The sequence below is a fragment of the Molothrus aeneus genome, chromosome 27 (genome assembly GCF_037042795.1).
Source record: "Molothrus aeneus isolate 106 chromosome 27, BPBGC_Maene_1.0, whole genome shotgun sequence".
In the NCBI taxonomy this organism is placed as follows: Eukaryota; Metazoa; Chordata; class Aves; order Passeriformes; family Icteridae; genus Molothrus; species Molothrus aeneus.
The window spans coordinates 2,530,192-2,552,983 of NC_089672.1; the positions used below are offsets into that span (position 1 = coordinate 2,530,192).

Genomic DNA, 22,792 nt, shown 5'->3' on the forward strand with positions numbered 1-22,792 from the left:
TAAAGGTGATGTTCTATGGGTTTGAGCTCTGCCAATCCACATGCAGGCTTTACAAAGTGGGGTTTGGGGTTTAATTTAGGTGCCCAAGGGAGTCACTTTGTGCCAACTGATTTTAATCCCAGGTTTTGATGATGGGAAGAAGGCTTTTAATCACCTCCTTGAGGTACTGGGGAAAACCTGTTGATAAAGGTGTTGTCCTGTGAGTTTGAGCTCTGCCAATCCACATGCAAGCTTTACAAAGTGGGATTTGGGGTTTAAGTCCCCAAGGGGGTCACTTTGTGCCAGCTGATTTTAATCCCAGGTTTTGGTGGTGGGGAGAAGGTTTTTAATCATCTCCTTGAGGTGCTGGGGACAAGCTGTTGATAAAGGTGATGTTCTATGGGTTTGAGCTCTGCCAAGCTTTACAAGGTGGGGTTTGGGGTCCCTAAGGGAGTCACTTTGTGACAGTTGACTTTAATCCCCAGTTTTGATAGTGGGGAGAGGGTTTTTAATCAGCTCCTTGAGGCAGTGGGGACAACCTGTTGATAAAGGTGTTGTCCTGTGAGTTTGAGCTCTGCCAATCCACGTGCAAGCTTTACAAGGTGGGGTTTGGGGTTTAATTTGGGTGCCCAAGGGAGTCACTTTGTGCCAACTGATTTTAATCCCAGGTTTTGATGATGGGAAGAAGGCTTTTAATCACCTCCTTGAGGTACTGGGGAAAACCTGTTGATAAAGGTGTTGTCCTGTGAGTTTGAGCTCTGCCAATCCACATGCAGGCTTTACAAAGTGGGGTTTGGGGTTTAATTTAGGTCCCCAAGGGAGTCACTTTGTGCCAGCTGATTTTAATCCCAGGTTTTGGTACGGGCGAGAAGGTGTTTAATCATCTCCTTGAGGTGCTGGGGACAAGCTGTTGATAAAGGTGATGTTCTATGGGTTTGAGCTCTGCCAAGCTTTAAAGGGTGGGGTTTGGGGTCCCCAAGGGAGGGACTTTGTGCCACCTGATTTGAATCCCAAATTTTGATAGTGGGGAGAGGGTTTTTAATCAGCTCCTTGAGGTACTGGGGACAACCTGTTGATAAAAGTGTTGTCCTGTGGGTTTGAGTGCTCCCAATCCATGTGCAAGCTTTGGGGTTTAATTTAGGTGCCCAAGGGGGTCACTCTGTGCCAGCTGATTTTAATCCCAGATTTTGATAGTGGGGAGAAGGTTTTTAAGCAGCTCCTTGAGGTACTGGGCACAAGCTGTTGATAAAGGTGATGTCCCGTGGGTTTGAGCTCTGCCAAGCTTTAAAAGGTGGGGTTTGAGATCCCTCCCAACCCAAACCATCCCATGGGCTCTTCCTTGGGTAGGCAGATCCCAACGTTTTCATTTGCAGAGGGGGATTTGTGATGAATGCCCATGAATATGCTGCATTTGGGAGGCCCCAACAGGAGACAAGTGATGAACAGGAGCCACCCAGTGCAAAATGGGAAGGGTTAAGTGAAACTAGTTCATTTTTGTTCCTTTTTCTGCCTTTTGGGGAACTTGCAAAATAAATTTCTGTCTCAGGAAGCTGGAGGGATGAGAGGATGGGTGGGTGTAACTCAGCTTCATCCTTCTCCAACTCCCAAGTGAGCAGCAGCTGCCATTGGATGCTGATGGAAAGGAACAATTAAATATTGGGAATTGAAGGAATATTTGACTTTCCAGGAGCCATGGGGTGATCCAGAGTGCTGCTGTCACCTCCCAGCCTTCCCATCCATGGAGGGCACTCCTTGCTGGTGTGGCAGGGCTGGGGACAGCAGTGCCAGGTGTCCCCAGGATCACAGAGTGGATTTGGCTGTGAACAAAGGTTGGAAAACCTTTGGATTATGAAATCACCCATCCAGCCTCTGGAATGGAACTGCATGGATTAAGGAAAATCCAGGGGAGAGTGAAGACTGCTGAAGAGGAGGAGCATCCAGAGCCTTCCTTGTCACCAGCAGGACAAAGAAACCACTGGGGATGAGCTGCTGCCAGCAGGAATGGTGTGAGGCTGAAACCCCTGTTGAGCACTGGTGCCCCTTTGGGTTTGAGCAGGATGGCCTCACCCTTCAGGTGGGGATGGTTCCTTATCTTGGCTGGAAGGTGATAGCAGAGCACAGGACAGGCAGTGAGCAGTGAGCTCTGTGGCATTTGGCAAAAGCAATGCCAGAAAATGGGCAAAAAGTAGGAGAAGTGTGGTGGTGTTCACAGGGGATCCCAGGATGAGGGAAGAGGTGAGGATCTGACTCCATGTTTCAGAAGGCTGATTTATTATTTTATGATATATATTATATTAAAAGAAAATGATATATTAAAACTATACTAAAGAATAGAAGAAAGGATTTCATCAGCAAGGAATGGAATGATAACAAAATCTTGTGACTGACCAGAGAGTCTGAGCCAGCTGGGCTGTGATTGGCCATTAATTAAAAACAACCACATGAGACCAATCCCAGATGCACCTGTTGCATTCCACAGCAGCAGATAATCATTGTTTGCATTTCATTTCTGAGGCCTCTCAGCTTCTCAGGAGAAAAGATCCTAACAAAAGGATTTTTCATAAAATGTGTTTGTGACAGAGAAAGGAAAGAGTCTTTGATGTTGGTGGCACTGCAAGGCCTGACTTCAAAAAGGGGCTTGTGGTGTCCCCATCCTGCACTGGTGAGGGAAAGCAGGCCAGGTGAGGCTGAAATAAGTGCAGGATCTCCAGGGAATGCAGCCTGGAGCAGCTGCCTGGAGATCTGGGCAATTGTCATAAACCTGGAATTCTGCTAGAACTGGATTTCTGGTTATTACATAGATACATTGGGAAGACTAAAAATCGTAAATATCCATGGTAGTTATCCATGGAAGTTATTTATGATGGTTATCCATCATAAATATCCATGGTAGTTATCCATGGAAGTTATTTATCCATCATAAACATCCAGGTAGCCAGTAATTCTCAAGGTTGCTTCTGGGATTGTTTTCTGGCTCTTTGTTCTGTTGGCCCATGTGGTATTTGCATTCTCAGAACAAAGAGAGACATAATTCTCTCTCTCAGGATTTTTCCTGGGATTTTTCCAGCACAGGCCCAATCTCCTGGGTGTTTTAAAGGATTGTGTCTCCTTGGAGAAGGTTTAAGAGGCCATGGAGATGCTTGGCTGTGTTCCCACTGAATCCTTTCTCTCCATCCCCACGTTTGTTTTGCTGGATCTGAAGGTGCTGAGCACTCTGAGGTGTGCTGACAACCCCAGACTGACAATGGAGTGTAAGACAGGGGATGATGGAGGTGACAGAGCCACCAGCACCATGAAATGTCCCCGTGCCCTTGGTGGCACTGCAGGGAGAAGCAGAAACCCCTGAGCTTTGGTGCTGGCTGGAGCTGGAGGGGATTTCTTGCTGCAGGAGGCACAGTTTGGTTGGGTTTAGCAGCTCCAAGAGAAGGAACTTTGCAGCCAAATGTGGATGTGTGAGGAGTGATCCTTGTTCAGCTGGGGCTGAGCCGATCAATGAACTGCTGCTTCCTTTCCTGGAGGCTTGAAGATGACTCCTGGCAGAAATTTGCCCAAATTCAGGGGGCTGTGCTGATCAATGAACTGCTGCTTCCTTTCCTGGAGGTTTGGAGATGATTCCTGGCAGAAATTAGCCCAAATTCAGGGGGCTGAGCTGATCAATGAACTGCTGCTTCCTTTCCTGGAGGCTTGAAGATGATTCCTGGCAGAAATTTGCCCAAATTCAGGGGGCTGAGCTGATCAATGAACTGCAGCTTTCTTTCCTGGAGGCTTGGAGATGACTCCTGGCAGAAATTTGCCCGAATTCAGGGGGCTGTGCTTGTCAATGAACTGCTGCTTCCTTTCCTGGAGGTTTGGAGATGATTCCTGGCAGAAATTTGCCCAAATTCAGGGGGCTGAGCTCAGGCTGGTGCACCCCACGGGGAGGGTGGGGACCATGGGGACACTGATCACAGGATGCCGCTGCTGCTGCTGCTGCTGTCAGAGGCAAGCTGGCCTTGAAATGTGGGGAGAGAACACCTGGCTCAGCGTGTTATGGACTGAAATTGTCTCTTCCTCTGTTTTCTCCTTGCAGAGGGTTTTGGTCCAGGCCACAGGCTCTGCTCCCAAAGGGGCACAGATGCAGCAAATCTCTGTTCCCAGAGTCCAGCAGGTTCCACAGCAGGTAATGAACCCTGGGGACACCCAGACAGGTTCCCAGTCCCACTTCTGAAACTTTGCCACATCTAGAAAAATCCTAATGGAAAAATCCTAATGGGCAGTCACAGAGCTGGCATCACTTTCTCCAGCTCTCTCCTCCTTTCTTGATGACAAAAGAAACTCTCAAGGTATTTGAAGTTTAGGAAAAACCTTTGCTGTAGCAGTTGTCTTTCATGTATTTGAAGATTTGATGGATGCTTTCAACTTAAATTTAAAAGCAATTATTAAATCAAAGTTAAATTAAAATTAAATCCTTTGGTAAAGGTGTTTTTTAGAGGCAAAATGTTTGGGGTTTTTTTTAATTAAACAAATTTACTGCCTGCATGTGACTCCATAGGAAGATTTGGTGCCAGAGATCCATGCAAATGTTTTTATTTATTTGAACTTTGCCTTTTCCAGGGCTTGTTTCCTAAGAAACCAGGGATATCTGGTGCTGCTCCATGTGAACAGCAAGTCTGACCCTCTTAATTTTTTTCCTTTAGTGATTTTTTTGGTTGGTTTCTCCATTTCAGGGGGAAAAAAAAATTGACAGAGGGCAAATCCTTCCCTCCCAGAGCAACACAAAAGGGGCTGGGGTGCAGCTGGACACTGTCAGGCTCCCCTCTGAAGGAAAAGCTGCAGCATGAGCTCACCCCTGTTAGTCAGCCCCAAGACACGTGTCCAGAGGAAACCCAGCTCCATTGTTTCCACTTCTCATGGAGCAACCACTTATTTATCTATTTTAACTTGACCTTTGAAAATAAAAACCTCCTTTTCTTTGGCATTCCTAAGCATGGAGGGGAGGAAGGGCAGGGAGGATGCTTTTTTGTTTGTTTTTTGGGGGTTTTTTTGGCATTTTTGATTTGGTTTTTTGTTTGTTTTTTGGGGGTTTTTTTGGCATTTTTGGTTTGGTTTTTTGTTTGGTTTTTGGGGTTTTTTTTTGTTTGCTTGTTTTGGGGGTTTTGGGGTTTCTTTTGTTGTTTTGTTGTTCTTTTGGGTTTTTTGGGGGTTTTTGGGTGGTTTTTTGTTTGTTTTTCGGGGGTTTTATTTGTTAGGTCTTTTGGGGTTTTTGGGGGGGTTGTTTGGGTTTCTTTGGGTTTTTTTGTTTTGTTTTTGGGTTTTTTTTGTTTAGGTTTTTTTTTGTTGTTGTCGTTTGTTTGTTTTGGGGGTTTTTTTTGGGGGGGAGGTTTGTTTGGTTGGTTTTTTGGGTTTGGGGTTTGTTTTTTTTTTTTTTTTTTGTTTGGTTTGGTTTTTTTTTAAAGAAAGCCTGAGTGTCAAGGTAAGGTTGGAGCTGTGCAGTTTAACCAGCAGCTCCTGAGCAATCCCTGACCTCTTGGTGCCTGTTGCAGGTGCAGTCTGTGCAGCACGTTTATCCAGCCCAGGTGCAGTATGTGGAAGGAGGAGAAGCTGTTTATACCAATGGAACCATGTAAGAACCTCCCTGAGCTGTCCCCCTCTTTCCTTCCATGGGAGGAGGAAGAGGAGAAGCTGTTCAGATGTTGTGTTGGGTTGTGAGGGTGGTTTCCAGCCCTGGGGGTGTTGTCCTCGTGGTGGGGCTGTTCTCCAGGGAATCCTGGTCATGAAAGTGTCTGAAAAATCTGAGAACTTTGTGTGGTGCCATGGGCAGCTTTAAGAGTGGAACTTCCAGAGGAAAAAGGGGCTGTTGGAAGATTTTATAGAGTCAAGGGATCCCAGAATGGCTTGGGGTGAAAAAGACCTTCAAGCCCATCTCCTTCCAGCTCCCCAACACCTTCCACCATCCCAGGCTGCTCCAAACCTTGTCCAACCTGGCCTTGGACACCTCCAGGGATGGGGCAGCCACAGCTGTGCCAGGGCCTCTCCATTCTTAGAATTTCCTCCTCCTCCTGCCAGCTGTGCCCCATTTTGTGCCTCCTTTTGGCCTTCCCCACCCCAGTTCCTCACAAGGAGCTGCCCTCACTGTGAGCTTGTGCTGTGGGGCTGATTCATCCCATTCCAACAGAGCAAACCCCACTGTGAGAAACAACTGCTCACTTTTACAGTTTCAAAGGTTTATTAAACCTTAACAAAACTTGCAACAAATAAATTTTTTTAAATAAGGAATTTAATAAATTTTTTAACATAATTTTGTAAATAATTTTTTGAATCAGGAAAATGTTTTCAGCAATGGGAGTGCCTGTGACTGCCAGCCACGTGGCTCATCTACAGAATATCTGTCTCTTAATTGTGAGAGCCAACTATTACATTACTTATCTGTAAGAAACCCCCCTTTTCCCTTTATTTAAGTCATTTGGCTTGAACAATTAACTCTTATTTTTGATTTGGATAATTTACCCTTCTTAAAAAAAGAAATTAAAATAATTCTTACCAACATCTGTTGATATGGGCAAAGACAGTGGGAAGAGGAAAAATTTTATTTGGAAGTAGACAAAATGGGATTACAGAGGCCAATTCAGTCTTGCTCTTTAGTCTCTGTTGGATTAAGAGACAGCTGAGGAATGATGGAGGTGTGGTGTGGCTTTCTTGCTCCCACCTTACCATGCCTATGGGGTTGCAAACAACAAGAAGAATCTTACAGTGGGAACAGGAAAAATTATTTGGAAGTGTCCAAAATGGGATTACAGAGGTTAATTTGGTCTTGCTCTTTAGTCCTGGTTGGATTGAGAGACAATTGAGGGATGATGGAGGTGTGGTATATTTCTTGTTCCCACCTTACCTTACCAGAGGGTTGCCACCCTCTGCAGGGCTATAATCTTACAGTGGGAACAGGAAAAAATTTATTTGGAAATGGACAAAATGGGATTACAGAGATTAATTCAGTCTTGCTCTTTAGTCTTTGTTGGATTAAGAAACAACTGAGGAATGATGGAGGTATACTATATTTCTTTTTCCCACCTTACCATGCTAATGGGGTTGTGAACAACAAGAATAATCTTATGGTGGGAACAGGAGAAATTTCATTTGGAAATGGACAAAATGGGATTAATTAACAAATTAACAAGAGGTTAATTTGGTCTTGCTCTTTAGTCCCTGTTGGATTGAGAGACAATTGAGGAATGTTGAAGGTCTGTTATGGTTTTCTTGTTTCCACCTTACCATGCCTATGGGGTTGCCACCCTCCGCAGGGCTATAATCTTACAGTGGGAACAGGAAAAGTTTTATTTGGAAATGGACAAAATGGGAAAAAAAGAGGTTAATTCAGTCTTGTTCTTTAGTCTCTGTTGGATTAAGAGACAATTGAGGGTTGATAAAGGTGTGGTGTGTTTCATGTTCCCACCTCACCATGCCTACGGGGTTGCCACCCACAACAGGTGGATATGATCTTACAGGAAAAGTTTTACTTTGGAAATGGACAAAATGGGATTACAGAAGCCAATTCAGTCTTGCTCTTTAGTCCCTGTTGGATTAAGAGACAACTGAGGGTTGATAGAGGTGTGGTATATTTCTTGTTCCCACCTTACCATGCTTATGGGGTTGTGAACAAGAAGAATAATCTTACAGTGGGAACAGGAAAAAATTTATTTGGAAATGGACAAAATGGGATTACAGAGGCCAATTTGGTCTTGCTCTTTAGTCTCTGTTGGATTAAAGACAGCTGAAGAATGTTGGAGGTGTGGTATGGCTTTCTCGTTCCCACTTTGCCATGCCTATGGGGTTGCCACTTGTAACAGGGCTATAATCTTACAGGAAAAGTTTTACTTGGAAATGGACAAAATGGGATTACAGAGGTTAATTTGGTCTTGCTCTTTATTCTCTGTTGGATTAAGCAAGGATTGAGGGATGATGGAGGTGTGGTATATTTCTTGTCCCCACCTCACCATGCCTACGTGGTTGCGAACAAGAATAATCTCAGTGGCGAACACAAGGGGCCAACCTTTAACACCAGGGGTTTTCTGACACTCATCCTGCTTTCTGAAGCTGTCCAGCACAGATTTCCTCTTCCAGCTCCTCTCTTTTGTCCCCTGCACAGACGAGCTGCCTACTCGTACAGCAGCGAGGCGCAGATTTACGCCCCCGCCAGCGCCGCGCCCTATTTCGAAGCGCAGGGAGGAGGAGGAGGAGGAGGAGCTCAGGTGACTACAGCGACATCCTCTCCTACAGCCATTCCCTCTCACAACATGGTGGGCATCACCATGGACATTGGGGGAAGTCAGATCCTCTCCGGCTCGGGCGCCTATCTCATTCATGGGGGGCTGGAGAACTCTAGACATTCTCTGTCTCACACCTCACGCTCCTCTCCAGCAACGGTATGTAGCCCTGCAGGCACCTCAGCTCGGGGGCCAGCAATGATTCCAAAGGCATCTGAAAAGCCTTCAGAAAATTTAACTGACCTGGCATTATCGTTGTTTTTGTCTGTAACCTGCCATGAGTGCAAAGGGGAGAATAGACACTGGTGTAATACATTTCTTTTTTAGTTTGGATTGTCCCTCTCGCTCAGATCGCTGAAATGATCAGCATTAGAGAAGAGAAAGCATTAATGATTCAAATATTAATAAAGCATTAATCATTTAAATATTAATAAAACATTAATCATTCAAATATTAATAAAACATTACATTTGGTTTGGGTTTTTCCCCTCCCAAATAAAATATTTTGGTTTTTAAAGATTTGGCCCTGTTTTCTACTGTAAATTTGTCTCTATTTACATTTTGGTTTTTAATGATTTGTCCCTGGTTTCTACTGTAAAATTTGTCTCTATTTACATTTTCTACTAAATCGAACATCTCACATATGCTTACCCAAAATATTGAAATATTTTGTGAAGAGACCTGAGAATTTTTTCCTTAACCCGTTGAATAATTATTATTATTTATTTCATTTGGAAATGGAGAAAATGGGATTAATTAACAAATTAACAAGAGGTTAATTCGGTCTTGCTCTTTAGTCTCTGTTGGATTGAGAGACAATTGAGGAATGATGAAGGTGTGAACATAAGTTATGTTCAAGCTGATCATGCTGAGTGCACAGTGATCAAAAACCCTTTGTGTATGTATCTCCTACACCATTGTGTATTCTGCCCTTGCCATATGTTTAGAAAATGTCTTTTAGGGGTGATATTGATCAAACAGAAATGGTTTAAAGTTCTGATTTCTTTCTTTGGAGTGTGTCCCTCCAGCTGCCAGCTGAGGTGGCAGGTGCTGGAGCACAGCTGTGTGGGACTGAGGGTTACAGCTCTTCACCCAGAACAGCCTTTTTGCTGTAAGGGCTTTGATTTGGGAATCTCCCAGCCCTCAGCAGCTGCCAGGAGTGCTTGCAGCTCATTTCCTGGGACTGCTCACCTCCCTCTGCAGACTTCTGTGTGTTTATGCATTCATATATAAATATAAATACTAATGTAGGTGTAATTCAGGGTATGTAGCCAGAATTTAAAATGTGAGCAGCATCACTAGGGAGAAAAACAGGAGCTGTTGCTACTGAGAACTCATGTAAATCTGGCCTGTTAAGTTGTTCTTTCTTTTCCCACTGAGTTTTTGAATATAGATTTTATGTTTTTTGAATCTTTGTGCTTTGAAAGGTTGCTTTGATCCTGTAGTAAATGTGCTCTGCCTTGGGTAGGCATAGGGGAGAAGTCCTTGGTTTGGGTGGAAGAGCAAATGACAGATGCTGAGGTTCTTTTCTTGGGTGGGAATTGTGTGTGTGTGTATATTAACTGTTCATAGTTAAAAATTAGCACTGGAGCATTTGGTTTTTACTCAAAGTTATTATTTGGAAACATCACCTGTGTGGGACTGCATCTTACAAAACTGCACAACTTTACTCTTGGATTTTTGGGGGATTTTTTTAATGTTGTTGTTGTTTGGAGTTTTTGTAATTTCCATGGTGATGAGCATGATATAAAAGCCCAAGTGGAAAATATGTCAGTAGAAATATCCCATGAATGGATTTAGTTGATGGTTATTACATGAGATAAGGCTGTTCAGCAAAACAAAAAAAAAAAAAAAGAGATTTAGAAAGTGACCTTTATGGAAATACATCTGAGATAAATCCACTCTGTTGAATGTACAAATGAGCTTTCTGAAGGTATTTTAACACAAAATACCTGAGGAAGGGCTGGAAAAGGTGGGAAAGAGCCTGGCAGGCAGTCCAGGGCTGTGTCTGTGTGTGGCTGTCAGTCCTTCCAGCTCAGACCAGGGTCAGAGGGGGCTGGAGCAGAGCCTGGGCTGCTTGGAATTAATCCTGGAGTCATCTGGTTTGGGACCTTAGGGGTCATCCCATTCCACCCCTGCCATGGCAGGGACACCTCCCACTGTCCCTGAGTGCTCCCAGCCCTGTCCAGCCTGGCCTTGGGCACTGCCAGGGATCCAGAGGCACCCACCAGGAGGGATGGGTGGCTTAAGGACAGCAGGAACTGAATCAAATCCATGGGCAGGAACTTTATTTTCTGTTTTAATGTCCAGCCTAAACAGAGACTGGGAAAGGCTGGTGTTAAATAGGCCAGAGGGGCTCTGGCAGAATGTGGTGGGGAATGGAAAATGGAGAATGCAGAATGGAGCCAGGAAAGCCAAAGGGTTTGTCCTGGCCTTGGGGATGGACATCAGAGTGGTCAGGGATGGGGAAGGAGAAGGATTGGAGGTGGTGAGGGCAAGGAGGGCACCTCCAGAGGAAAACTGAAACATTGGGATAATTCAGGATTAGCAGTGGTCCTCAGGAGGCTGAGAGATCTTTGGTGAAGTCTGTGTGTGCACTAAAGAAAAATCTTGAGATACTTCAAGAAACCTCTTAAGAAACCTTCCCTCTGTGCTGGAACACCAATGTTCTGCTCCAGCAGATGGGCTGAAACAGCACAGGGAACATTCAATATCTGTGCCAACACTGCACTATTAATCTTCACCTAAATTAGTGTGGACTAAGAGAGGAAATCCTTGAGACCTCCCACAAGTGGGTCCTCAGAGCTCTTCACCTTCCTGCAGAGCAGCTTAAGAGCTTTTGGTCTTTCCCCTGTGACAGTTTTTATTGCAGATGCAAGGTGTCCTTTTGGATGGGACACCTGCCAACAGCAAAAGCCAGGCAGCATTTCTGGGCTTGCCTCAGAGCTGCTGCTCAAACAGCCCCTGAGCAGGCAGAGGAAGGAAATTGGGTCTCCCTCTGCCTCTGACTCATTTCCTGAAGGCTGTGTCAGCACTCAGGCTGTGCTTCCTTATGGTCCATCATGGTGTGGGGCAGTGAAACCCCACTAATCTGAGCCTGAATTGGGAGCTGTGTGGGGCAGTGAAACCCCACTAATCTGAGCCTGAATTGGGGGATGTGTGGGGCAGTGAAACCCCACTAATCTGAGCCTGAACTGGGTGAGGTGTGAGGCAGTGAAACCCCACTAATGTGAGCCTGAATTGGGGGATGTGTGGGGCAGTGAAACCCCACTAATCTGAGCCCGAATTGAGGGATGTGTGGGGCAGTGAAACCCCACTAATCTGAGCCTGAATTGGGGGATGTGTGGGGCAGTGAAACCCCACTAATCTGAGCCTGAATTGGGGGATGTGTGAGGCAGTGAAACCCCACTAATCTGAGCCTGAATTGGGGGAGGTGTAGGGCAGTAAAACCCCACTAATGTGAGCCTGAATTGAGGGATCTGTGAGGCAGTGAAACCCCACTAATGTGAGCCTGAATTGGGGGAGAAGTGAGCCAGTAAAACCCCACTAATCTGAGCCTGAATTGGGGGAGAAGTGAGCCAGTAAAACCCCACTAATCTGAGCCTGAATTGGGGGAGGTGTGGGGCAGTAAAACCCCACTAATGTGAGCCTGAACTGGGGGAGAAGTGAGGCAGTGAGACCCCACTAATCTGAGCCTCAACTGGGGGAGAACCCCTCCAGAAGTGGCTCCACTTTGGGGTGGGAACCAAGGGATGTGTGCTGGAGGTGGTGGCACCTTCACACCTGGATGTGGTTGCTGGATGTCACCTCAGAAGCTGGGTCTGATCTCTGCTCTGCCACCCTGCTGTGACAGGGCCTGGCTTGGTGAAGGGCTGGGTTTCTCTCTCACTCTGGGGTGAGTCAGGGCAGGCAGGAGGCCATGGACAGGGACACATCATCTGCAGATGTTTTGTGGGTGTGCCCACAGGGTGTTAAATGAGGACAGAGCAGAGCTCTGGCTGCAGGTTCTGTGTCCTTGTCCTGCCTGTGCACAGATAATGGGGTTTGGGACACCTCAAACAGGGCGCATCTGCTGGAAACAAACAGGTTCTGCTCCTGCAGGCTCTAATGTGGGGTTTGGGGAGGTTTGAGGATTTTTGTTTTTTTCCTCATAGAGGAGCACTGGAGCTTTGGGACCAGCAGCCATCTGCTCAAGGAGCCCAGGTTCTGCCCCAGCAACAGAATGGAGAAGACAAGAAGGGTTCAGGAGGGGCTTGAGGCACAAGGCAGCAGCCAGAGCTGGGCTGAAGGGGGGAGCAGGAGGCAGCCAGGGCGTGAGGGGCTCCTCAGGAGCCAGGAGGTCTCACCTTGGCTGCTCTGAGATCGATAGAAACCAGCACAGGCAGCACCAAATGTTCCAGCCTGGCTTCTGAGGGAGAAATCACCCAACTGAAATCTGGCTCCTGCCTTCTTCCCTTTGCAGCTCCCAGCAGCAGAGAGCCCTCACCCATTCCAGTTCATGCACTCTCCTTGCACACCAGTTTTAGTTAATTTTTTAGATTTTTTTGACAAAATATGAAGAGGTGACCAAGTCATTACTGCCAGCTCTCCTTAGAAAGCCTGGGTCCAGCTCTGCAGCCAATTTCTGAGCATTCCAGTTCATGCACTCTCCTTGCACACCAGTTTTAGTTAATTTTTTAGGGATTTTTGACAAAATATGAAGAGGTGACCAAGTCATTACTGCCAGCTCTCCTTAAAAGCCTGACTACAACTCTGCAGCCAATTTCTGACCATTCCAGTCCATGCACTCTCCTTGTACCCCAGTTTTAGTTAATTTTTTAGGGATTTTTGACAAAATATGAAGAGGTGACAGTGACCAAGTCATGACTGCCAGCTGTCCTTGGAAGCCTGGGTCCAGCTCTGCAGCCAATCTCTGCAGTGCATCTGCCTGGTGATGGTTTGCTCGCAGCAGGAAGGGAAAAAGAGGAGGAAAATTGCTTTTTATATATAAATAGGCAGTGCTTTTAGTGGAAGATAAACCCCCCCCTGGCCTTGCTTTGTCACCCCTTGCTTTGTCACAGTGGGGATCCCTGCTGTGTGTCCATTTGCATGTCCCAGTAACGCCTCTGCAGCTCCATCCACATCTGTTTGCCTCTTTTTCACCAGCTTGTTGATATAAAGCATTAATCATTCAAATATTAATAAAGAAACAATAATCCTGGCTGTTGCTAACTATCTGATTTCCTTTCTTTTTCCTTTTTTTTTTTTCTCTCTCTCTCCTGTGCACGTTTTTCTTTAGCTTGAAATGGCGATTGAAAACCTACAAAAAAATGAAGGGATTACATCACACAAAAGCAGTTTGCTCAACAGCCATGTAAGTTACAATCAGAATTTACAACCTTTTCCCCTGCTTTGCTAGGAGAATTATTTCTTTGGTGTATTCAACAGCATGAGGCACTCCAAAGCAGCCTGTGATTGAGCTGTGCTGCCCAAAGCAGCCCATTCCCAAGGACAAATAGGCTGCAAAAAGTGCCATGTGATAATGTTTGCTGCTGAGATGCTCAGGAGCCTGTTATTTATTTATAATAAATATAAATATGTGTTTATTTATTTCATCTGCCTTGCAATGGAAATTGCTGGCAATCAGATAAACACATTGGAGGAAGCTCTTTTTCCTTTCACTGCAACTGAAACGTGGCTGGAAAATTACTTGTAAATCCAGAGGCATGACTTGGTGTGAATTGGGACAGATCCCCCTCAGCCAGCACACACCAAAAGCCTCTGAATGCCTTTTTTTCCCCTCTCTCTGTGCCTCAGGAAACCCATTCCTGTCACAATGCTGTGCTAAATCCATGTGCTGGGCCTCTCTCTCACTCTGCCAAGGATTTCCCTGCTTTGTGTGATATTCCCACTGTTCTGCTGGGCCTTTGCATCCTGGTTTGTGGCTCCCATGCAGGAGCACTGAGGGATGAGCACATGCTTGGGTGAGATTTGAGTTGATCCAGGTCATGTTGGGGTCCCTGGACTTTGTTTTCCCTGTGTTTGGATGAAGCTCAAGCATGTCCTGCACCCATAAATCCCATGCACAAAGTGGTGTTTCTCTGCTCTAACAGGTTTTCTCTGGGTTTGGGGGCTGGTTTGTTGTCATTCTTAGGGCAAAAAATAAAAACCTTTGGCTTTTTCACCCTAGATAAATACCCTGAGACAACAAAAGGAACTTTAAACCGGTCTGATTCTTTATTCTCATTTCAAACTCCAGGCCAGGGCTCCTGGGGGAGCTCAAACTTTATTTCAGCTGGTGGAGAGTGAAGGTTTCTGGTTGTAGCTGGGGAAACACAAACCTGCAGCATCAGGCAGTTCCTGTGGTGAGCATCCCTCCCACCCCAGGCTGGGCACTCCTCAAGTGCTGCACAAGGATTGTGTTGCTCTGCAGGATTTTTCTTGTTCATCGAGGACAAAGCTTGAAATAAAATCAGGAAAAGGGCAGAGGAAGGAAAGCAAAAGGTAGAAAAGAGATTTCACTGACCACAAGCTGTGCAGGTTGAAGTGGGGGCCTCATCCAGCCCCTGATCAGACCTTCCCCACCCTGGTCTTGCAGGGTAGAAGTGAAGAACTTCTGGTCTAGGTTATGGTTCATAGTCTGGCCTAAGGTTTAAGTGCTCTTACCAACTCTGGAGCAAACAAACTCCTTCCTGAGCATGAGTGACACATCCACCCCCAGCTGGTCCCTCTGAGGGTGCAGCTCCTGGGCTGAGGAACCCTCCAGGTCCTTGCTGTCCCCAGTGTCCCTGCTCAGGGAGGTGTCTGGGGACATGTGGGAATAAAAAGGGGATGAGCAGTGCCTGAAGAGGACACAGCACCCTGGGGAACCAGATGAGGCAGTTTCAGAGCTGGAGGAGCTGCAGTGCCATGGCCCAGGGAGGCTCTGCAGCCTCTGCATGGGGAAGGTTCTTTTAGGGCTCCCCTGAGTGAGGCACGGGGCTGCAGTGAGGGACCTGAGCCCATGGAAGGGCACTCTGATGGGAGCAGGAAGCTGGACCAGGATGGTTTGGGTTGGAAAGGACCTTAAAGCTCATTCTCATTTAATTCCAACCTCCTGCCATGGGCAGGGACACCTTCCACCAGAGCAGGGTGCTCAGAGCTCTGTCCAGCCAGCCTTGGTTACTCCAGGGATGCTCAGAGCTCTGTCCCACCCAGCCTTGGGTACTCCAGGGATGCTCAGAGCTCTGTCCTACCAGCCTTTGATACTCCAGGGATGCTCAGAGCTCTGTCCTACCCAGCCTTTGATACTCCAGGGATGCTCAGAGCTCTGTCCTGCCCAGCCTTGGATGCTCCAGGGATGCTCAGAGCTCTGTCCAACCCAGCCTTGGGTACTCCAGGGATGCTCAGAGCTCCATCCAACCAGCCTTGGGTACTCCAGGGATGCTCAGAGCTCTGTCCTACCCAGCCTTTGATACTCCAGGGATGCTCAGAGCTCTGTCCCACCCAGCCTTGGATACTCCAGGGATGCTCAGAGCTCTGTCCCACCCAGCCTTGGGTACTCCAGGGATGCTCAGAGCTCCATCCAACCAGCCTTGGGTACTCCAGGGATGCTCAGAGCTCTGTCCTACCAGCCTTGGGTACTCCAGGGATGCTCAGAGCTCTGTCCTACCAGCCTTGGGTACTCCAGGGATGCTCAGAGCTCTGTCCTACCCAGCCTTGGGTACTCCAGGGATGCTCAGAGCTCTGTCCCACCCAGCCTTGGATGCTCAGAGCTCTGTCCTACCCAGCCTTGGATGCTCAGAGCTCTGTCCAACCCAGCCTTGGATACTCTGCTGCTCATGGTCCCAGCTAAAAACACCTTAAATATGACCCACAAATAGTTTCTTTTTTATATTTCATAGAGGTGGCCACAAGAAAACATCTCCAAACCTGCACCTTCAAAAGAAAAAAAGGTTTTTATTTTCTCAGCCAGCCTCATGAGTGGCTTTTTCCACCCTTGGATCGAACCAGGATAAGGTTTTTGCCAGTGTTTTTTTTCAAACAGTCAGATAGAAATAAAGTTAAGGTAGAAATGAAAATTAAATGTTCCCCTGTAGTGCCAATAACAACCACAGCAGCATATGGCTGTAGAGTGATTTTATTGAACCTGATCATGGCATAAACAGAAATAAACTGGGGAATATCTGATTGTCACTACTGAACAAAATTCAGAAAGCAAACAGAAGAAGAGATTCAGATGGAAAAAGTTTTTAATTTTCTCATTTTAAGTGCCCAACGTGTTATTAGTTGTGCAGGAAGAACAAAAATCACAATTGGAAAATTATTTCTATTCTGACAGATCTCTGTTTTAAGCTCTTTTGTGTTCTCCATAATAAATTTCTAATTCAGTAGTGGGAGTTCATATTGGTGAAACTCTGCAATGTTTGAGGGAATATAAAAAGACATTTGCAGGAAAAGCAAGCTGGGAAATGAAGGGAATCTTCTAGAAATATCAGAGATTAGAATAAAAATGCCCAGGATCAAATTTAAATGAGAAGGTTTATCTGTATCTGGATTTTCCATAGCAATACACAACTTTCATATTTTTTTTAAGGCTTAAGGATTAAGATTTAGGGGATAAATATCTGATGCACATTCAGTATCTTCCACAGGATAAATAAAATACCTGCTTTAAAAAGTTGAAAGGATCTTAAGCAATAATCTCTTAAACATAGGGGATGGGCCAAAATTAACATAGATGTGGACAACTTAAAAACTGAATTCCTGCTGGTGTTTTATGGCAAAACCACTGGGGTCCATTTTTGTTATAGAGGGACCTGAATGGCTGGGGGAGGCTCAGGGCCACAGAAGGATTTTTTGGGGCTTCCAGGGGTGTCTGTGCTGCAGGTGGGAGCAGGAGGGTCATGATGGATCATTAACAAACCATTTATTGGAACTGTGGGGTTTGGAGAAGGGATCACCTCAAGGAGTGCCCTGGGTGGTGTGGAGCTGGGGGAAGGTGGGAGGGGGAGAAGAGGCTCCTGAACAGCAGGACAGAGGGACAAGTGGCCAGGAGGTTTTTCTTCCTTCCAGCTCCAAAGGTCACCAGAGCTGATGGGTGCAGTCACAGGAATTTGTGGTTGGATTTGGACCAGCTCCAGCTGACAAATCATGGGATGGTTTGGGTGGGAAGGGACCTCAAAGCCCACCCAGTGCCACCCCTGCCATGGCAGGGACACCTCCCACTGTCCCAGGCTGCTCCAAGCCCTGCCCAGCCTGGCCTTGGGCACTGCCAGGGATGCAGGGGCAGCCCCAGCTGCTCTGGGCACCCTGTGCCAGGGCCTCCACAGGGAATTGTTCCTGCCAGGGAACAATTCCTGCCCAATATCCCATAAAAATCTCCCCTTTCCCAGTGGGAGCCATTCCCTGTGTCCTGTCCCTCCAGGCCTTGTCCCCAGTCCCTCTGCAGCTCTCCTGGAGCTCCTTTAGGCCCTGCAAGGGGCTCTGAGCTCTCCCTGGAGCCTTCTCCTCTCCAGGCTGGATAGAATAATTTTAATTACAGTTTTGGATGCAGCTGACTTTGTGCAGCAGAAGTTTCCATGTGGGTGTGTGAAGGAGACCCACGGAGCACACCCTGAGGGGGCTGCAAGGCTCTGTGTGAGAGCAGGGTGGGACACAAGGACAGCTCAGTGGAGGTGCCAGAGATGCCATCACACAGCTCAGGTTGTCTTTCAGAGAATTATTGATGTAAAACTCCAGCCTTGTGGTGAGCTGGGACCTTGGAGTGTCACCAAGAGAAAATGGGAGAAGAGAGAGGGACACTGGGGTGGGAGTGGAGAGGGTTTGGGTGCAGCTCCACGGGCTTTGTCAAATCCCACTGTTTTCTAGACTAAATCCATGCTCAGTTCCTGTAATTGCTTGGACTCTCAGTTGTATGGAGATGTTGTGGCTGATATTTGGATTTCACAACCCAAATCCGTTTTGCCCTGTTTGGTGGGAATGCAGCTGGTTCTGGTGCAGGGATGGAGGTCTGGAGGGAGAGGGAAGCCTGCAAAATGTTCATCCCAGACACCCCTCATGACACTGAAAGGGCTCTTACCCACCCTGTTGATATTAGTGCATGTGTACATCCAATTCCTTCCAAAATTCAATTATTACAGCACTCATTTTATTGATGCTGAAGTCATTCAGTTAATTAAAGGAGACTGGGGGCTTTGCATTTGAATTCCTGTGCTGACACCATGTGCTGGACCTGCCCTTTCAGACTATCTTGGTATAAATAATTTATATTAATTGCAAATTTTAATCAACAGCCATGTCAGAAGTTCAGACAGTAAATTTTGCAAAGTAGATGGATTCCCTCAGATTTTGAAGGTTGCTTTGGCAACCATTAATTTTATTGTTAAGGGAGCAGTTGCAGACATGCCAATCTTCCAATTAATAAAGACTTTGCATCAATTTGCTTCCCCTAAAATTTATTTCTCTTAGGCAATATCTCAAGATCTCTTTTCCTTGGAAAATGTGAATTTTTACAGTTTTATTTTAGGTCTGCAGGAATTCATCCGAACCCGAGGTGGACACTGAGGTGGCAGCAGGATTACGTTTTAATGAAAAATCTGACTGGTTTTGTTTGTGCTGGGGGATTTTACCATCCTATAAACTGGCTTTTGCTATCCTATAAACTACCATAAAGTTGTATAAATTATAATTTATGTTAATTAACTCATATAAATTAATTACTCAGTTCTCTTGAATTTCTCCATCCGGACATTTAAACATCGACCTTGCCTGACTTCTCAGCTCTCTTCAGACTTGCATGTTTTTTTATTTTTCCCTGCCTGAAGCTGCAGTGGCTGCTGGATAACTATGAGACAGCAGAGGGTGTGAGCCTGCCCCGGAGCTCCCTCTACAACCATTACCTGAGGCACTGCCAGGAGCACAAACTGGACCCCGTCAACGCCGCCTCTTTCGGGAAGCTCATCCGCTCCGTCTTCATGGGGCTCAGGACACGGCGCCTGGGCACCAGGTTGGTCACAATCTGCAGTTAATCTGTCATGGTTTGATGCTGGCACAATGCCAGTGCCCCAATGAAAATATATTCTCCCCAGTGGCTACTGTGAGATGTGACCAGAAATAGAGCAAAGCAGGCTCCAGTTTAGGAATAAAGGAAAAAACTTAATTAACCTACAATATGTAAAAAGGAACACACATAGAACTCAGAATGAAAACCTTCCAAAACATTCCTCCTCGCCCCAATTTCCACCACAGCACAAAATAAAACCTTAGATTCTCAATCCAGTTACCACCCCTCAGATAATCAACTCTTAGTTCATCACCAGCCCTCAGATGATCAACTCTCAGTTCATCAAGGAGAGAGGAGTCCCTCAGAGGTGTATCCATGTCTTCAGTGGCCACACCAGGTGCCAATATTCAAATCTGAGCACTGATTGGTTTGACCACAACCTTCCAAAAACTCACTTCCTTATCAACCTAGGTCAAGAAACAAAAAGCAACCCTCCTGCAGCATCTCTGGTGCACTCAGAAGCTGTTGGATCTTTAGGAGGTTCAGGTGTTTCTTTTCTGGGATCTACGGGAATAAATGCCACTGCACTTGGCCACATGTGGGTTTAAATTTTCTAGGGGATGATGGCATTTCGTTAGTTTGATGCCTTGTGAAGGCTGAGCTAGAACAGAGAATAGACAGAGTTAGTTAATAAAGTAGGGATTTATTAAAAGGCCTCAATGGATCCACCTTGTGCAGCACAAGATCCCAGCCAGGGCTACAGCCAAGATGAACCAAAATGGTCACAAAAATGCACAACTGGTCACAGGGTCTCACAATTTTATAAGTTCTGCTGCATTTGTATATTGGAATTAATTGTCCAGTTACATCTTTAGCCCATGAAGTCCCATCCTTCCTATTTTTCTCTCTCCAGCCCACGTTGTTTGTGCTCTTGGGGCTGAGATTTGGATCATTTGTCCTTGGTCCCCAGCTGGAGCAGGAATTGTTTTGTCTCCCTGCTCTGTGCACAGAGCTCACCACCCCCTAATATGAAGCCCAGACCCACCCACTAAAGCAGCACAGAACCTGAAAAATAGAAAAGCTCAAACCTGAGGCACCAAGTTCATCCCTTCAGGCACTCAAACAGTGCTTGGCAGCTGTGTGCTGCACAAAATTGGGTGTGTTGTCCAAGCAACCAGGGCCATCACTTTTAGTGACTAAGTTGATATTTCCAGGGGAAATTCCAAATATCACTACTATGGGATCCGCCTGAAGCCGGAGTCGCCGCTGAACCGCCTGCAGGAGGACACGCAGTACATGGCCATGAGGCAGCAGCCCATCCACCAGAAGCAGAGGTAGGTGCCCCCTGGCCCTGCCCAAAACACTCAGCAGGTGTGAGAATCCGTTCAGCCCATAGAGCATGAGACTCTTAATCTCAGGGTCGTGGGTTCAAGCCACATGTTGGGAGCCAGTGTAAGATCTCAGGGTTATGGGTTCAAGCTGCACGTTGGGATCCAATGTAAGATCTCAGGGTTATGGGTTCAAGCTGCACGTTGGGCGCCACCTGCAAGATCTCAGGGTTGTGGGTTCAAGCCCTACGTTGGGCGCCAGTGTGAGATCTCAGGGTTATGGGTTCAAGCTGCACATTGGGCGCCAATGTAAGAGCTCAGGGTTGTGGGTTCAAGCCGCACGTTGGGCGCCAATGTAAGAGCTCAGGGTTGTGGGTTCAAGCCGCATGTTGGGCGCCACCTGCAAGATCTCGGGGTTGTGGATTCAAGCCCTACATTGGGCACCAACCGTAAGATCCTGGAGTTGTGGATTCAAGCCCTACGTTGGGCGCCACCTGCAAGATCTCAGGGTTGTGAGTTTGAGCCCCACCTTGGGTGCCAACCGTAAGATCTCAGGGTTATGGGTTTGGACCCCACTGCAGCTCTGCTTCTCTATTGTGATTTTTTGGTGTCACCAAACTTCTCAGCCCTTTTAATTCTGTCTTGGGGAAGCTTTTCAAAAGGAGTTTTTCATTTCCCTTCCATCTGATTCCACAATATAAATGATCAGCCCTCACCATGTTTGCCTTGAATGTACCATCCACTCCATGAACTCACAGCTGTGTGTTCTAAATAACATAGAGGTGTTTTCTCCTGTCTATGTGGATCCTAATCCATCCTAATTCTGTTGGAATTTAGGTACAGAGCAGCCCAGAAGATGGATGGGATGGCAGAGAGTGCATCCAACAGCACCCCCCACACCACACCCGAGCAGTCAGTGGCTGCTCAGTGCCAGCACCACCAGCAGTTCATAGGTGAGGACACTCCTTTGGTGATCAATTATTAATTATTCCACATCAGGGATTTGGGCTTTAAGGGGAAGGTTTTATCCAGCAAGTCCTGACTGTTGGGCTTTCCTAAAAAATCTACTGTATGTATATATATTAAAAAATAATATTTTTAAATAATATATATAATATTAAATTTTATGTTATATATAAATTTTATATATATTAGTATATATATTACATATTATTATATATTATTTCTTTATTTATATGTATCCAGCAAGTCCTGACTGTTGGGCTTTCCTAAAAAATCTACAGTGTATATACATATATATACTGTAGATTTTTAAAATTTTATATATTTTATTTATTTTTATGTTATATATAAATTATATATATAATAGTATATTTTATATATATATATAATTTTTTTCAGATATATATTTTTTATATAGGATGTGTTCTATAGGTTTTTGTAGTGTCACACTTGCTAAGTTTATCTCCTGACTCCTCTCTCCCCAGGAGGGTTTTTTCCTTGATCCCATGGGTCTGTTGGGTCTCTCACAGTATTTTTTTAATCCATCTGGTTTATTTAAATTCCATGGAATAGTGGAGGTCCTGGAAAAAGGAGGGAAGCAATTCCCTTCCTTGCAAAGGCTGCAGTGGGGATCTGGGTGCAGATGATCCATATTGACCTTCTCTGGATTTGCTGGTCCTGGGTCTGTGTCTCCACCACAAATCCCAGCTCCTGACTCCTCTGCTGCCCAATTTTATTCCCCATTGTACAGAGAGACATTTCCAGGCTTCAGGGAAATTCTAATGGATGGTAGATGAGGATAATGTTTTCGTATTTCTTTTATTACAAACAGAAAGGAACCATTTTCCTTTCCCCACTGAACCCACTGGGCTGTAGTTGTTTGCTTTTTCTCAGCACAAATCAGGGAAAGGAGTAAATGATCTCATTTTTCCTCTCTCATCCCAGCTGGAACATGAAAGAGCCTCCAGTGACAGCAGCACCTTGTGCTCAGCTGCACTCTGAGCTTTCCTTACCCTCACCATCTCTCCCAATTTCTGTTCCCAGATGTAACCCACGTCTTTCCTGAGTTCCCAGCCCCTGATCTTGGGAATGTCCTCTTACAAGAAGGTTTCACCTTGAACGACGTGAAAACTCTGCAGGTTCTCTACAGGAGGCACTGTGAGGTGATTGTTTGCAATATTCTTTGGGGATTATTTGTAATTGATTTATTAACTGACATGGGGCATCACTCAAGTGACCAGCTCTTAGGAAAAGCTGGGAATGCTTCATTTGCCAGCAATTACAACTCAAATATTGATTTTTTGTCACCATGTGACCTC

The 22,792-nt window shown here is 45.9% G+C and overlaps 1 protein-coding gene across 8 annotated transcripts in view; it reads left to right on the forward strand.

Annotated features, from left to right (window-relative positions):
• RFX2 (regulatory factor X2) overlaps positions 1–22,792 on the forward strand; it is an 86,277-nt gene that overhangs the window by 51,510 nt on the left and 11,975 nt on the right. For 3 of the 8 annotated variants that reach the window (XM_066566346.1, XM_066566348.1, XM_066566347.1), the window contains exons 3-10: positions 4,049–4,138; positions 5,502–5,581; positions 8,102–8,378; positions 13,498–13,572; positions 19,004–19,185; positions 20,397–20,516; positions 21,348–21,463; positions 22,518–22,636. In XM_066566346.1, coding sequence (XP_066422443.1) covers positions 4,049–4,138; positions 5,502–5,581; positions 8,102–8,378; positions 13,498–13,572; positions 19,004–19,185; positions 20,397–20,516; positions 21,348–21,463; positions 22,518–22,636 — 1,059 coding nt within the window. The remainder of the gene's footprint in view (positions 1–4,048; positions 4,139–5,501; positions 5,582–8,101; positions 8,379–13,497; positions 13,573–19,003; positions 19,186–20,396; positions 20,517–21,347; positions 21,464–22,517; positions 22,637–22,792) is intronic. The other 5 variants (XM_066566349.1, XM_066566353.1, XM_066566350.1 and 2 more) reach the window with 5 other exon arrangements.